The 16,775-nt window shown below is 40.5% G+C and overlaps 1 protein-coding gene across 1 annotated transcript in view; it reads left to right on the top strand.

Moving 5' to 3' along the window:
* The window catches only part of LOC122555265 (NXPE family member 3-like), a 72,634-nt gene extending 59,532 nt beyond the window's left edge, over positions 1 to 13,102 (top strand). Inside the window, exons 5-6 of the mRNA XM_043701085.1 lie at positions 6,801 to 7,010; positions 12,252 to 13,102. Of these exons, the coding sequence (XP_043557020.1) occupies positions 6,801 to 7,010; positions 12,252 to 12,796 (755 nt within the window). The 3' untranslated portion in view covers positions 12,797 to 13,102. The remainder of the gene's footprint in view (positions 1 to 6,800; positions 7,011 to 12,251) is intronic.
* The last annotated feature ends 3,673 nt before the right edge of the window (positions 13,103 to 16,775 follow it).

The raw sequence follows: 16,775 nt of genomic DNA, 5'->3' as shown, positions 1-16,775 counted from the left end.
TCTATTTTCACATTTTTAAGAATTGCTAACACCTCATCCTTGTGAACCTCAATCCCATCTGGACTAGTAGCCTGTATTGCAGTATTCTCCTTCACAACATTTTCTTTTTCAGTGTGAATACTGATGAAAAATATTCATTTACCACTTCGCTTATCTCCTCTGACTTCCCACTACTATCCTTGATTGGCCCTAATCTTTTCAGTCAGAATAATTTTCAGATTATCTGTTGGAGGATTTTCTACCCATGTGATTTCATAAAGAGCCTACAATCAGGAGATAGTTTACAGGCTTCATCATTCAAGCTTGTACCAACGCAATGTGGGAGAGACCTCAGAGTCAAGCTTCAAGACACTCTGCCATTTACAGCTCAAAGCAGCATATTTATACATTTTACATCACAATGGTTACGTGCAATATTGGTATTAAATAAACTATATGTTAAACATTACTGCAAAAATAGAATGCAGTTCAGTTTCTTGCAGGTGGCAAGTCAGATTAGATTAGATTAGATTACTTACAGTGTAGAAACAGGCCCTTCGGCCCAAAAAGTCCACACCGCCCCACCGAAGCGCAACCCACCCATACCCCTACATTTTACCCCTTACCTAACACTACGGGCAATTTAGCATGGCCAATTCACCTGACCTGCACATCTTTGGACTGTGGGAGGAAACCGGAGCACCCGGAGGAAACCCACGCAGACACGGGGAGAACGTGCAAACTCCACACAGTCAGTCACCTGAGGCGGGAATTGAACCCGGGTCTCTGGCGCTGTGAGGCAGCAGTGCTAACCACTGTGCCACCGTGCCGCCCACTAAGTCCTCTAATTCTATGGCCGTACTATCTTCAGAGCTTACCTGTCTATAAACTACTGCTCCTAACCCAGGACTTTCCTTATAAATTATACTTGTGTGACTATCTTAAACTATACAGATGGTCTCTAAACCCTAAATAACTGCTGACTGTTTTTTCTGATGCTAATGACCTAAAATCATAGAATCCTTACATTGTGAAAGCAGACCATTCAGCCCACCAACCTACCGAAGAGTATCCCACCCATCCCTGTAACCCTGCACTTCCCATGGCTAATCCACCTCACCTGCACATCATGGGCAATTTAGAATGGCCAATCCACCTAACCTGCATATCTTCGGATTCACACAGGCACAGGGTGAAGATGCAAACTCCACACACAGTCCCCTGAGGGTAGAATCAAACCCAGGTCCCTGATGTTGTGAGACAGCAGTGCTAACCATTGAGTCATCATGCTACCCATAAAGCTCAGTTCACCCCAGACAGGATTTGAACCCACTAAGCCTGGCTTCAGTGGTCAGTGTCTTAACCATTAGGCCACGAGGGCCATAAAACGAGGCATTTGTCGTAAATTCAGCTGGTGAGAGAATTTAACCCAAGCTGTTAAAGAATAAAAGAAAAATCAGAATGGAGAACAGAGTGTAGGATCTGAAAGCACCGAACTTATTCAGAAGCAGAGGTGTTATTCCGCTTGCTCACAATTCTCCACATTACTGACCTGTTTTTTCCTACATTTCCATTATTCCTGTAAACCTTTTTCTAATTTTCTTCTAAATATTACTACTAGATTTGTTTCCACTTTGCTTTAAAGGAATGCATTCTAAATCACAATTTTACAACTCGCTGCACAAGAACAAAAATAATTTCCTTACAATTTGTTTTACTAATTCTCTTAAATCAATGTTCCCTAGTTACAATCCCCTGGCAATTTCTTCTATTTACTCTATCAAAATCTTTCATGATTTTGAATACATTTTTTTCAAATATCCTCTGCATTTTCTCTACTGTAAACAGAACAACCCTTGATTACCCTGCCTCTCTATCCTTGCTGAAAATGTGTTGCTGGAAAAGCGCAGCAGGTCAGGCAGCATCCAAGGAGCAGGAGAATCGACATTTCGGGCATGAACCCTTAAGGGGCTCATGCCCGAAATGTCAATTCTCCTGCTCCTTGGATGCTGCCTGACCTGCTGCGCTTTTCCAGCAACACATTTTCAGCTCTGATCTCCAGCATCTGTAGTACTCACTTTCCCTTTCTATCCTTGCACCAATCCTCCCAAATGCCTTGAAATCCTTCATAATTCTAGTACTTAGCTGAAATATTCTGAAGTTATGTGAGAACGTAATTATTTTGAGTAACACTAACCTTGCACCTGGACACTTGCAGACCCCACAGTTCAATCGTCAGCCTGTTGTATGGTCTCAGATCCAACTCCACCATGGGATATCCGAAGCCCATTTCAACCCTTTAATTGACAGTAATCTCATCCTTCAGTAGTTGCCTTATTTCTTCCATTAGCTGCCTCCATCATCAAATTTCCACCATCCCTCCCACTGCTTCCTCTTCCAGCCACATGAGATCATGGCTTCTCCATGTACCTGCTTCATGTCTTTAGCCTCCCTACGTGCAATTTGCTTCAGCGGCATATTTGCCCTGGCAGCCCAGATTTTTCCTTGGTCATTAAAGTCCTGTTAAATGGAAACACAAATATTTTTAGAATCCAAAATGTCGGACAGGCAGAGCACAGCAAGGGGGTGTACAGGAGGGAGTGTGATTTCCAGGGTGTAGGTGGGGGGAGTGTTTAATGGACAGAAAGGAGTAATCTTTTAGGAAGGGAGTCAATCACAAGAATTGTTGGATATGTGGACAAGACAAGATGGTAAAGGGTCAGTGATCATAGGGTTGGAGGGGGGGGGTTTATTCAGAACATGATGTGATGAGACATTTCTTCACACAGAGTGGTGAGCCTATGGAATTCTCCACCTGGGAAAGTGATTGATGCCAAAACATTGAATGTTCTCAAGAAGGAGATGGATATAGTTCTAAGCACTAAAGCGATCATAGAGAATGGGGTGAAATTAAGAACAGGATTCTGATTGGATGATCATTCATGATCCTTTAAAATGGTGGAAGAGACTTGAAGGATTGAATTGCCTACTGCTAGTCCTATTTTGTATGTTATCATGTCCTTATGGAGAGAGGAAAATCTAGAAAACAAATATCGGATCACGAGTGGAGTTGAAGGGTCTAGGGAGGAAATGGCTATCCTGAGAGGAATTGAGATGACAAAGTGAGGTCAGTGCTGGAAAAAACTGTAATAATTCCTTCTGACAATTGCCTGAATGAGGTCAGGGAAGCCAGCCAGTGTTAAAGCTAGAGTTCAGGTTACACCTTAGACACAGCCTAATTACAATGCTCAACACAAGTACAACTCTACAATCGCATTATTCACACAACCTACCTCTCTACCTCCATTAAAACCAGCTATAAGTTGGTGAGTGCAGTTTTAAATCTCTCAATCAGCCAAATCAGCTGAAATTTATTACCACTGTTTTTTCCAGATTTCTGTCATAAGCCATGATCCATTTGATTCAAATCCATAGTAATGTGTGAGTTGTTCATTTTCCATGTTCAAAAGAGAGGACCAGAGGTGAATGAAAGGATCCAGTTGCAAATTTGCAAATAAACTATTTCTTCCGGTGGCAGAATCCAGGGCGAGATCTTAAAATTAATGCTAACCTTTTAAGGGTGAAATCACGAAGTATTTTCACTCAAACAATAATGTAAAATTTAGAACTCTATCTCCATAAACAGTCAGCTTGATAAGGTTTTGTTTGTTACGGTTATCAGGAATATGGTAGAAAGGTGACAAAATAAATTTGATTGTCAAATCATCGATGACCCAACTGAATTTCCGAACAGGCTTGAGAGGCTGAATGATTAGTTTCTGATGCCATGACAGACTTTGCTTATTATTGGGAATAAGACTTTTAAAGTGGGGAGGGATGTGATTCTTTCTTGTTCTTGTCCTTGTTCTTGTTCTTGGGAGGCTTGCTATTATTGGCAGATATTCAGTGCTCTCTGCATTAGGTGCAGTGGTGGTTGTCTTTGAGCAATGTAATCCCTTTCCCCCACCAACATGAAAGCTCACTGGATAAAGTTCCAGTCAGCTACTCAAGGCTGACAGGCAAACAGCCTATCAGCCTATCAGATACCTCTATGCTGATATCTCACCCTCAGAAGCTGCGGACCAATCAGAGGCTGGTAGCCACTGGGACATGGAGATCATCACTAGATGTCCAAGCTATGCAGCCAGGGAGGGTGGGATTTCTCAGCATAACACAAGGTGGGTGGGGGTCAAGGGGAGAGATAAGACTCGACAGCTTTTACAGTTGAAAAAGAGATGGAGGCTAGAAAACTCAGGGAAATAAATACCAACATTTTGAAAACAGTACACATTACAGAGAGGAAGTGCTGGACATTTTAGTAAACATAAAGGTGGATATATCTCCAGGACCTGATAAAGCATATTCCAGGACATTGTAGGTGCTAGGGAGGAAATTACAGGCTCCTAGAAGACATATTTGTGTCACCTGGTTAGGTGCTGGGGGAGTAGAGGGTGGCTAACATTGTACCATTTTTAAGAAAAGCTGTAAGAAGCCTGAAAACTATAGACCGCTGAGTCTGACACTGGTGGTGGGTATATTGTTAAGGGTGATTATGAAAAATAGAATTAACATGTATTTGGAGATACAAGGATTGATTAGGGATAGTCAGAATGGCTTTGTGTGAGGAAAATAGTGTACCACAAACTTGATTGGGTTTTTTAATGAAGTAACCAAAAAGATTGAGATTACATTGATAGATATTGTTTATTTGGACTTTAGTAAAGACTTTGACAAGTTTCCACATCGTATACTAATTAGTAAAATGAGATCACATAGGTTTCAGAGCTTGCCATTTGGATACAAAACTGGCTAAATGGTAGGAGACAGAGAATGGTGGTGGAGGGTTGTTTTTCTGGCTGGAGGCTATGATCTGCAGTGTTCCACAGAGATTGTTACTGGGTCCACTTTAGTTTGTCATTTAGTTAAATGATTGGGATGAGCATATAAGAGGCATGGTTAGTAAGTTTGTGAAAGACACCAAAATTGGTGGTATGGTGGACAGTGAAGAGGCTTATCTGAGATTACAAAAAGATCTTGATCAATTGAGTCCATGGGCTGAGGAATGGCAGATGGAGTTTAGTTTGGATAAAGGTGAGGTATTGCATTTTGTTAATACAAACAAAGATAGGACTAATAAAATTAATGGGATGGCCATGGATAGTGTGTCATTCAGGGAGACTTAGGGGTTCACACACATAATTCTTTGAAATTTGTGTCACAAGTAGACAGGGTAGTTAAGAAGGTTTTTAGCATGCTTGCCTTCATTGCTCAGATCTTTGAGTGTAGGAGTTGGGATGCCATGTTGAGTTTGTACAGGATGTTGATGAGATCTTTTCTGTGTGCAGTTCTGGTCACCCTCCTATAGGAAAGATATTATTAAACTAGAGAGGATTCAGAAATTATTTACCAGGATGTTGCTGGGAATGGAATATTTGAGATATTAAAAAAGGACTGGAAAGGCTGGGGATTTCTACACTGGAGTGTAGGCGGTTATAAAATCATGAGGGGCATCGATACAGTGAACAACAAGGGACATCTTGCTAAGGTGGGGGAATTCAAAATTAGGGGGCATGTTTTTAAGGTGAAAGGAAAAAGACTTAGAAAGGACATGAGGGGCAACTTTTTCCTAAGTGTTTCGTGTGTGAAATGAACTGCCAGAGATGGTGGTGGATGGTGTTATAGTTATAATGTTTAAAAGACATTTGAATATGTACGTGAATAGGAAAGATTTGGAAGGATATGAGCCAAGCACAGGTAGGTGGGACTAGTTTAGCTTGGGAACATGGTCAGCATGGACTAGTTGGACCGAAGGGTCTGCCTCTGTGCTGTCTGATTCTGTGATTCTGAGTCAGCAGGTTTCCAAGCCAGGGCAGTTGATGCTCTCAGCAGGCACTCCCAGCTCCGATCCAGATGCCCAATTGCTTCCAGATTGGGGCATATCGAGTCCCTGCATCTCCCCCTGCACACTCAGCCAGGTTTCCCTGTCAGGAAAGCGGCCACTATTCTCACTACTGGGGTGTCAGCTGAGATGGTTGGTTGAGGTCTTTAAACGCCATTAATTGTTTACTTACGGACCTTAATTGATTAGGAATGTCATCCATGGAACATCAGGCACTGAGTTTAATTGCTTTGGTAGTTGAAAGGGACCAGATATCTCAACAGCTCTAACTTACCTAATTATTTGACCTCCATGCCACATGCCATGTTAGGGAATGTCCTATACTGTGTTTCATTTCATCCTTTACTATAAGAACATAAGATGTAAGCCATTAAGCCAATCAAGTCTGCTCCACCATTCAATGAGACTATGGCTGATCTGATAATATTCAACTCCATTTTCCAGCTTTTTCCCTATGAACCTTGATTCCCTTTCTGATTAAAACTTTATTATTTACGTCCTTCTGTTCGAATATTCCTTACCTGTGATTCAGCATAAGAAGAGCAGGTGAAGAGTCATCTAGACTTTAAACATTAGCTCATTCTCTCTCCACAGAAGCAGCCTGACTCACTGTGATTTCCAGCATTTTGTTTGTTTTTAGTACATATTCTAGCATCTGCAGTAATGTGCTCCTACAAAGACTGAAGACCGCCTCCTCCATATTGTTGCAACTTAAGACCATGATAGGACTTTTCTCACAGGAACATAGTTGTTGACTGTACACTTCTCATGCAATCAATAAAAAGTACAATTTGATTTTTCATTGCCAAGTAAACAATGACTATTTAATGTGAAAATGCTTTGAGGACATATTGTAATGATAAACAGCATCAGAAAATGTGTGACTGAAATCCTTTCAAGTCTCCATGAACTTTATTTTCAGGTGTAAGCCTTGGAAAATGTGTGCCTGGCAAGCCTTTGCTTTCACCATCTGGATTTTATTTTCAAGACAAATGGACATCGACAAGCTGTAATGTTCGGAGCTTCAATTCTCCTGCCAGTGTCACAAACTGTCTTCGTGGGAAAACTGTTCATATTTTTGGAGATTCCACAATACGCCAGTGGTTTGATTATTTGATACGATTTGTACCAGGTTAGAATCAGCCATCTGGTTTCAATGTTGTGCCATAATCGTCCTTAATTACTATTTATTCATCAGATTAGAATCAGTTCTTAGATGTAATTCCATGAACTAGTGCACGTTTAATTAATTTACTCAGCTATTTCTTTCATGGCATACCTGTAGCCATTGTACAATAAGTAACATCCTGGCTTTGCTGTTACTAACTACTGCCTGGTTTACACATTTGGAATACTTACACTCATAAAGCAAAACGATCAATTCTAGGTTAATGTATAAATCTTGTAGCTACCTCTACCAGAAGATCTACTATCAGAATATCCTTGTGTCTGCCTGGTCCAATCTGTCACATCTCCTTTAATTTGTTTGCAAGCATTCTGTGATATTTGCCAACAAGTACATCAAGGTCAATCCTTCTTCCAGCTGCCTTTCACTTTGCCCTTCAGCAGACAACTCTGTAGATTTTTAGCTCTGTTCAAAGGATCAAAGTACTGACAAGTCACTGTCTGGATCTTGTGATTTTGAGTTAATTTTGTTGTTGCAATTTCAAGCATCTCTTCATTTGTCTTATCGTCTATTGATGAAAGGTTAGGTATCTCAAAAACCCTTAAAAAGTGAAAGCTATTTAAAGCCACTGATCTTACTTATTGTTCGGGTTTAAACAGGAAAAGAATGTGGTGTCTTTTGAGGCTTTTTTTTCCTTGCTGAAAACGTCAGTTTTCTTGATAACACAACCTTCATCGCAAAAAATTCGATGTAAGTGAGGTAATTTGGAGGTTTACCTGGCCACCAGACTAGAATTACCTTGTTAAAGATGGGCAGACAGTGCCAAATTGTTAGACATGTGAAAGTTGTTCACAACCTACCATTTGCAATTTAACCATGGGGGTAGAATAACCTATCTCATTAGCTCACTCTGCAGAAGTGAAACAGTAATTTCAAAATTCAAAAGAGATTCCACATTCATTTCTTTTCAGCCACCTGAATTCAACAACAGTGGCTAGGTTTCCCAGGGCTGCAATACTGAGGCTGAAGCAGCTGGCAAACAAGAACTGATAGAACTTGCATGAAAATGGAGCTGTGTAGAACAGGAGAGCTCCTCCTATATTTAAAAGAGGGAAAGAGCCAAAAATCAGGTAACTTCAGGCTAGTTAGCTGAATGTAAGTTATTGGAGTATATTTGAGTCTTTTGAAAAGGATTTAATAGCAGAGCATTTAAAAACACATACATTGACATGGCTTCATGAAAGGGAAATCATATCTGAGAAACTTATTAGCATTCTTTGAGGAAGTTATAAATGGAATGGATAGAGGAAAAGCGATAGATGAAATATATTTGGATTTTCAGAAGACAGTTGATAAGATACCACACATCATGTGATCTAACAGCATAAAAGCCTATGGGGTTTGAGGTAGTATATTGACATGGACAGGGGACTGGATGGATAACAGAAGATAGGGAGTTAGGATAAGGGGGACACTTTCAGGATGGCAATCTGTAATTAGTGGAGTGTCACGTGGATCAGTGTTGAACCACAATTATTTATGATTTATATTAATGACTTTGATGCTGGAATTGAATGTACTATAGCCATGTTTTCAGCTGACACAAAGAGTAGGCTATAGACAAATGGTGAGGATGGCACACAAAGTCTGAAGGGGATATCGAAAGTTTAAATGAGTGGGCAAAACCTTGACAAGTAGAATATAATGTGGGAAAGTGTAAGGTTATGCACTATTGCAGGAAGAATAGAGGAGTAGAATATTATTTAAATGGAGAAAGACTGCAAAAAGCTACAGACCAGAGGCATTTGGGAGCCCTTACCTATGAAGTACAAAACGCTAGCATCCAAATTAAGCAGGTAACAGGGAATGTAAATGGAAGTTTAGATTTTATTTCAAAACGAATAGAGTATAAAAGTAGGGAGATTTTGCTGAAATTTTACAAAGCACTACTCAGACCTCAGTTGAAATTCTGTGAATAGTTTGGGACCCCTTATCTAAGGCAAGATGTATTGGCATTGGAGGGAAGGTTTATAGGCTGAAACCAAGTATGGAGAGACTGCTGTATGTGGAGAAGTTGAAAAGTCTGTGCCTGGAATATAGAAGAATAAGAGGTCAACTTATTAAAATATACAAAATTCTTGGGGAACTTGACAGAGTAGATGCAGAAAGGTGAATAAGGAAGCTTATAGTGAATATTAAGGGCTCAAAACAGCAGAATCCCTAAATTACAAAAAAGCTTAAATAAGAAATTAGGAAAGTAAAATGAGACCTAAAAGGACAATGGCCGGTAAAATGAAGGAAAATCCTGTTATTTTATGGGAACATAAAGGAAGAATGGATAATTAGGGAAAAAGTAAGACCCGTCAAGAAAATGTGTTGAAAGTTCACAGTTGTTTAGTTGTGATTAGAAATTATTTGTTCTTATTTGTTGTAAACAGTACTACTTCTAAGTCTAGAAACCTAGCTATGCTTTTCTGTTAAACTGATTCCATCAGACAGATAATTCATTCACACTGATGGTGACCTGGAAGTACTGGAGCTTGAGAATCAGTGCATTATCCTAAGTGCATTCAAAATTTTTGCAAAACATTTCAAAACTGTACACTCTGATTATCAACCCTTCTAGTAATAGAAACAGTTTCTCTAATTCTATTCTATTTAGCCCCTTATAATCCCAAAAATTTCAAACTAATCTCTTTTTCACCTTCTACTATCAAGGGAAATAATCATAACCTTTCAAATTGTTCAGCATAACAGAAATATCTCATCCTGGAGTTATTTTCTGAAACAGTAGCTGAGCGTCCAGGGGAATTGTGGACAATTTTATGAATGATCTCTACAGGTTAACAAAAAAATGAGCTTCGAAATCTGAATTCACAAGAGAAAGAAATATTATTGGAATTGAAACGTTGATGAGTCTTTGTGGGATTTATTACAGTCCAAGAAGATGTGACTTTGGAGTTTATTCAGATTCAAATTGGATCATGAGTAGCATTGTATGGGTCCTCAGATCTGGGGACTGGTCTAGGATACAGCATAGTCATAGAATCATAGAGGTTGACAGCACAGAAATGCTGTAAATTGGCTTATTATGTTTGCACCAGTCAAAAACAACCACCTAATTTTGTACAATTAAACCTCGAATCCCCTTTTAAATCACTATAGACACATATTGCCAGACACCATTAAACAAAAAAGAAAACATTTGTGTGATAGGTGGAGGGAACAAAATGGGTAAACACAATTCAATAGGACTAGTCCTCAGGGTTTAATGAGTTTGTTCCTTTTGTCTTCCATTATCTTCTGTTCTTCAATTGTTATTCTCCAATTTGTTTTACTTCTTCAAAGAAGGCACAGAGTGATTGGTACACTAAATGCAAAGTCTCGTAGTTCCCAATTAATGGCAACAGCTTACAGCAACTGGACGGAAACATATAACTGGCTTTATTCAGGCCTTTACAGCAGAGAGATAGAGATACAAAACTTGATTTTCCAGCAGGCCAGCAGTAATCTTCTAAATTCCTAAGCATTTTCTTGGGAACCAATCAGAGAGCTGTCATCAAACTGATGACTTGAAGCATCCACAACTGGTCACATCTGCACAAACCAATCAGCAGTCTGTTGCCAGCTGAATCATGCTTTGCATACACATCCATAAGATGTCCTGTCATCTTATCACACCAACTTGCAGCCAACTTGCAGAATATTTCAGAGAAAATCTCCAGAACCCTCGGACAAAACAACCCCACCACTCTGTAGCCAATCATTTCAACTCCCTCTCCCACTTCTCCAAGGGCATGCAACTCCTTCACCACCAAATCCTAGCCTCCCGACTCCTGAAGGAAGAGTGCTTCATCTTCCACTTTGGGACCCTCCAACCACATTGGATTAATGTTGATTTCACCAGTTTCCTCATCTCACATCCCCCTACCTTACCCCAGATCCAATCCTCCAACTTGGTACTGCCCTATTGAACTGTCCTACCTGTCCATCTTCCTTCCAATCTATCCGCTCCACCCTCCACTCCGATTTACCACCTTCACCCTCCACAATTGCATTCCTAGATACTTTCCCCCCAGCTCCCTCCCTCCCTCCCAGTCCAAAGATGTGCAGGTCAGGTGAATTGGCCGTGCTAAATTGCCCGTAGTGTTAGGTAAGGCGTAGATGTGTAGGGGTATGGGTGGGTTGCGCTTTGGCGGGGTAGTGTGGACTTGTTGGGCCGAAGGGCCTGTTTCCACACTGTAAGTAATCTTATCTGTCAGCTCCCTTAGGCCCCCCACCACAACATTCCTGATGAAAAGCTTATGCTCAAGACATCAGGGGTGGCACGGTGGCTCAGTGGTTAGCACTGCTGCCTCACAGCACCAGCGACCCAGGTTCGATTCCAGCCTTGGGCGACTGTCTGTGTGGAGTTTGCACATTCTCCCTGTGTCTGTATGGGTTTCCTCCGGGTGCTCCGGTTTCCTCCCACAGTCCAATGATGTGGAGGTTAGGTGAATTGGCCATGCTAAATTGCCCCTACTATTAGGAGCATTAGTCAGAGGGAAATGGGTCTGGGTGGGTTACTCTTCAGAGGATCGGTGTGAACTTGTTGGGCCGAAGGGCCTGTTTCCACACTGTAGGTAATTTTATCAGCTCCCTTACTCCTCGGATCCTGCCTGACCGGCTATGCTTTTCCACCACCACACGTTTAGACTCATTCTGCACCGTAACAATTCTGCTACTTACAATTCTTCTATTATATGTTGATCTTCTAAACATTTTATTTGCTCTCAGATTAAAATAATTGCCAAAATCTTATAGAGCGTATTCAAACATATCTGTCACTTGTTTATATTTGTAGCATAATAAAATATAGGTTATGTTGAATAGAATAGTTTATTTGTTGTTCAGCTTGTGATTTAATATTTACATTTGAAGCAATCCTGGATCTTGGAAATTGTTTTCTACACGATGCTCAATCCTATCATCTATTTGACCCATTTCTGCAATTAAATCGTGCACTTGCATTATTTCTCTTGCTATGTTTCTCTAATGTGACCGCTTATTCTTTTGACTTTAAAGCTTCTAACTTTTGCATTATTCTTAATGCTATTGCAATCTCTGACACTTGTTCACATTCTCTTCTGTAATAGAGATGCTGTTTTGTTTTCCTCTTCTTAAAGTTTCTAACCTGTACAATATTGCACTCTTTTCCTTACTTAATTCCATTAAGAAGTAATGATTTATGGTAATCTTCTGTCTTAGGTCTTAGAACTGTGAAAGCTGCTAATAATACACTTATCAACTCTCAATTTGCTGAGGAGAAAGTAAACAAAATTGGTATGGAATATTATTCCCATGGCATACCAATCCGAATCTCCCCTACTTTGAGTCAGGACCTGCCATTCATCGCAAACAAACTGGATGAGATTAAAGGTGGAAAGAACACTGTTATAGCCTTCACCATTTGGTGTCATTTCAACACTTTCCCAGTTGAACCATACATCCGCAGGCTCCAGAACATCCGCAGGTCAATTCTACGATTGCTGGAAAGGAGCCCAGATACACTGGTTGTAATAAAGACTGCCAATGTCCAGGCCATTTCACAGGAGATCAGCCTCCAGAGCAGTGACTGGTATTCCTATCAACTTGACTTAGTGATGAGAAAGATGTTTGAGGGCATCAATGTGGCGTTTGTGGATGCCTGGGAGATGACGATAGCACATTACTTGCCTCATAAAATACATTCCCAGCAAGTCATTATAAAGAATGAAGTAGATGTGTTTCTTTCATATGTGTGTCCTTTGTAAAAGGGTTATACACTGTTTTAAATATGTTCCAATTGCAGTTTGCAATCTTCAAATTAATGTTGAAAATACCATGAAAATTAACAATGCCATTAGAGCTCCAAGATTTATTTAATCCTCTTTAATTCATGTGGACAGCAGTTATTTTCACAGTCATCCACTAAACATTTAAAAATCCCAAGGAAGAAATGTCAAATCTAACACTCAGAGGCACTCAGAGGTATACTCGCTAACATTAACATATCAGCCCGGGGTTTTGGTGCACCCTCTTTGTTTCTGGCTATGCAGGCTTCCATCACAGTACCAGAAGCTCAAAGAACACCCAATATCACACTCCTGTCCTCATTACCATACACACTAACCAATACATGGAGTTTGCACGTTCTCCCCGTGTCTGCGTGGGTTTCCTCCTGGTGCTCCGGTTTCCTCCCACAGTCCAAAGATGTGCAGGTCAGGTGAATTGGCCATGCTAAATTGCCCATAGTGTTAGGTAAGGGGTAAATGTAGGGGCATGGGTGGATTGCGCTTCGGCGGGTCAGTGTGGACTTGTTGGGCCGAAGGGCCTGTTTCCACGCTGTAATGTAATCTAATCTAATCTAATCTACTTTGCTGACAAAGTCAAATGGGAGATTGGACCACTGCTATCAATTAGGCTGGGAGATAGAAGTGTCGAAAAGTGTGGCACTGGAAAAGCACAGCAAGTCAGGCAGCATCTGAAGAGCAGAAAAATCAACTCTTCGGTCTTAAAATTCCTGAAACATCGACCCTCCTCCTCCTCAGATGCTGCCTGATGTGCTATGCTTTCCCCGTGCCACACTTTTCGACACAGAATCTCCAGCATCTGCAGTCCTCACTCTCTGGGAGCTGGAAGTGGCTGTGGTGGGGTTGGATAGCAGTGATGGAGTGCAGCAATATATTAGCTAATGTGGGAATGGAAAGAGGTGGACAGGGGAGCGCAATGTGACAGTGATTGTTTAGGAAAGAGTTTGGTGCCAGAATTTTGGAAAGTAAGGCCTAAGATGGTGGTGGTGGTGGTGTGGGGTTGGTTAGAGGTGACTGGTTGATGAAAGGATGGTGGCTGGTGGCAGAGTCGAGGTTTGCAGTGGGCAGGTGAATAGGGAGGTGGAGGGAGGGTAATGCAGAGCTGACAGGGTGGTGAAGAAGGTGGTGGTGACTGAGAGGTGGCTAATAACAGGAAGTTCAAGGCTGGTTAAGAGGATGGTGTAAGGAAGGTCATACTATCTTCAACCGGATGGAAAATGACAGTCAAGGCAGGAGGCTGTTCTGTTAATTAGGTTTTTTTTCAGGAAATCTAAAATCCATTTTTTTTAAGTCACTCATGGGATGTGGGCATCACTCATGGGCCAACATTTATTGCCCATCCGTAGGTGCCCTTGAGAAGGTGGTAGTGAGCTGTGCTCTTAAATTGCAACAGTCCACATGCCCCACAATGTCCTCGGGAGAGAATTTCAGGATTTCAACCCAGCATGAATGGTGAATAATGAATGAATGGTGATAGATTTCCAAGTCAGGATGGTGAATGGCTTGGAGGGGAAACTGAAGATGTATTTGCAGGCCTTGTCCTTCTACATTGCGAGATCGTGAGTTTGCAAGATGCTGCTTAAGGAATTCTCCAGCTCCACTCTCTTCCCAGTGTGCTATCTGCTTCAAAGATGTCCAATTTTCTTGTAAAATCGCACCTCTACCAGAATGCTTCCATGTGACAAAATACTCTGTCCTCGAAATGTTGTGTAAAATGATTTCACATTGCTCCATTGGATATATGTTTAAATTGCAATCAAATGAAATAGATTTTCCCCATTCACCCTATCAAAGTTGTTCAGAATTTTATTAATCTCTATTCATATCCATTAGCCTTTTCTGCTCCAGTGGAACTAGCCCCAATATTTCAAACTCTCTAATAGTTTCTATTCCTTGAAACAATTTTAGTAAAACTATACAGAATGTGTGTACGTTTTTAATGGCCTTTCAGATATGTGGCACTTAAAAGTGTATACTAATGATTAGATTACTTACAGCATGGAAACAGGCCCTTCAGCCCAACAAGTCCACACCGACCCGCCGAAGCGCAACCCACCCATACCCCTACATTTACCCCTTTTAACCTAACACTACGGGCAATTTAGCTTGCCAATTCACCTAACCCGCACATCTTTGTGACTGTGGGAGGAAACCGGAGCACCCGGAGGAAACCCACGCAGACACGGGGAGAATGTGCAAACTCCACACAGTCAGTCGCCTGAGTCGGGAATTGAACCCGTGTCTCTGGCGCTGTGAGGCAGCAGTGCTAACCACTGTGCCACCATGCCGATGACTTAACTATAAATCCATCAGCTAATGTGTCCATACCTGTGATGTGAATGTCTATGGTGAGACATTTGTGGTATCAGTATCAATTATATAAATTCATGCTTCTCTTATTGTGCATAAACTCCCTGCTGCTCCTCCATGCTGCACATGTGAAAAGATTCTGCTCTACTTGCTTCAATACATTATGTGCTGTACCTGGAAAACAGGACCTGTTATAATCGCATTGCCATCATGGATTGAATGTAATGGATCAATATTGAATTAGTTATCCTCTTATTTATGCTGCAACTTACCCACAAATAGTATGAATCCATCAGCTCAAACAATATTGTTTAAATTTAGAAAGCAATCTATACTCTGAGACATAAGGTATCACTCAAAAGTAAATATGAACTAAAACGAAATCTAACAATCTGGCCAACCAAAATATAATTTCCCTTCTACAATAGCACCATCTTGTGGCAATTTATATATATATTTATTTACCAACTTTCAGTTGTACATTATATTTGGTGCTGAAGATGGGATTGTGTATGTCCCTAGCTAAACAAATGTGTTTTGATAAGCTTCCAGGAAGCCAGTAGTGGAATTTGCTGAGAAATAATTTTGAAGATCCAGTTTGTACGGAAAGATTTTTTTGTGGTGGCTGAATGAACAGATATTATTGGGAGAGTGGGAGAGTACAGATATGATTGAGTATTTTCAGTGTATACGTGGAATAGTTTGAGATATTTCTCACTGCTCATAATTTCCTCGGTGTCCCTGACAGTCCAACTCTTAATGAGGTGATAGGAAATGAAAGAAATTCAACATTTTTCACTGAAGTGGACCTCGAATTGTAGGATGTTATATTATAGCATAGATTCCAGACCATACAGGGGGCTGTACCATTAAAACAATTATATAATATCATCACATGTGATTTTTATAAGAAGGGTAACTGACTCAGCTTCAGTCACTTTCTCTGTAATGGAGACAGTGCAATTCAGGCAATCAGTTTTGTAAAAGTAACATACACTAACATTAGTGGGGATATAACCCACACACTGTGTAAATCTGTGATAATATAACTTTAGAAATGGTTTGTGTTGTGAATAAACTTCAAGATACCTGCCTCACAAAAAAAACTGACTCTTTGTGTCATATATTAAATGGGTGAACGTATAGAAAACTACAAATACACCACAGTGGCACTAAAATGAAGTCATGGCAACTAATGAGTGAAGACTAAAGTCTGAAAAGGTTTAACATCTTTTTCTAAACAGTCATCCATCATCCTGTCTAATTTCAAAGCTGAACTAAAGCCAATTCTAAAGTGCCACAAACAGGATTAAATGTTATAAACCTGTACTGAGCATATTGAGCATTCTACCTTTGTCCTTCTGTTTAAAAACATTAGAAACAGAAAACCTCTCATTTAAAGAAAAAAGGACAATTTAAAACAAGTTGAAAGGATAGCTCCTGGATTTAAATAAAAGAAGCACGCCTACAGCAAAAAACAGGAATAAAAATTAAAGAAACAGTTTTCTTCATTGAAAAGGTTAGTCTGTTCACAGCCATTTACTGGTTCCACCATCTTACTGCTCAGAAAAGGCATGCTGTCACCATAACCTGTATCTTTAGGCACAAATACAACCCAAGAGCATAAGCC

Source organism: Chiloscyllium plagiosum, chromosome 12, assembly GCF_004010195.1.
Source record: "Chiloscyllium plagiosum isolate BGI_BamShark_2017 chromosome 12, ASM401019v2, whole genome shotgun sequence".
Taxonomy (NCBI): Eukaryota; Metazoa; Chordata; class Chondrichthyes; order Orectolobiformes; family Hemiscylliidae; genus Chiloscyllium; species Chiloscyllium plagiosum.
This window is presented reverse-complemented; position numbering and strand designations above follow the sequence as displayed.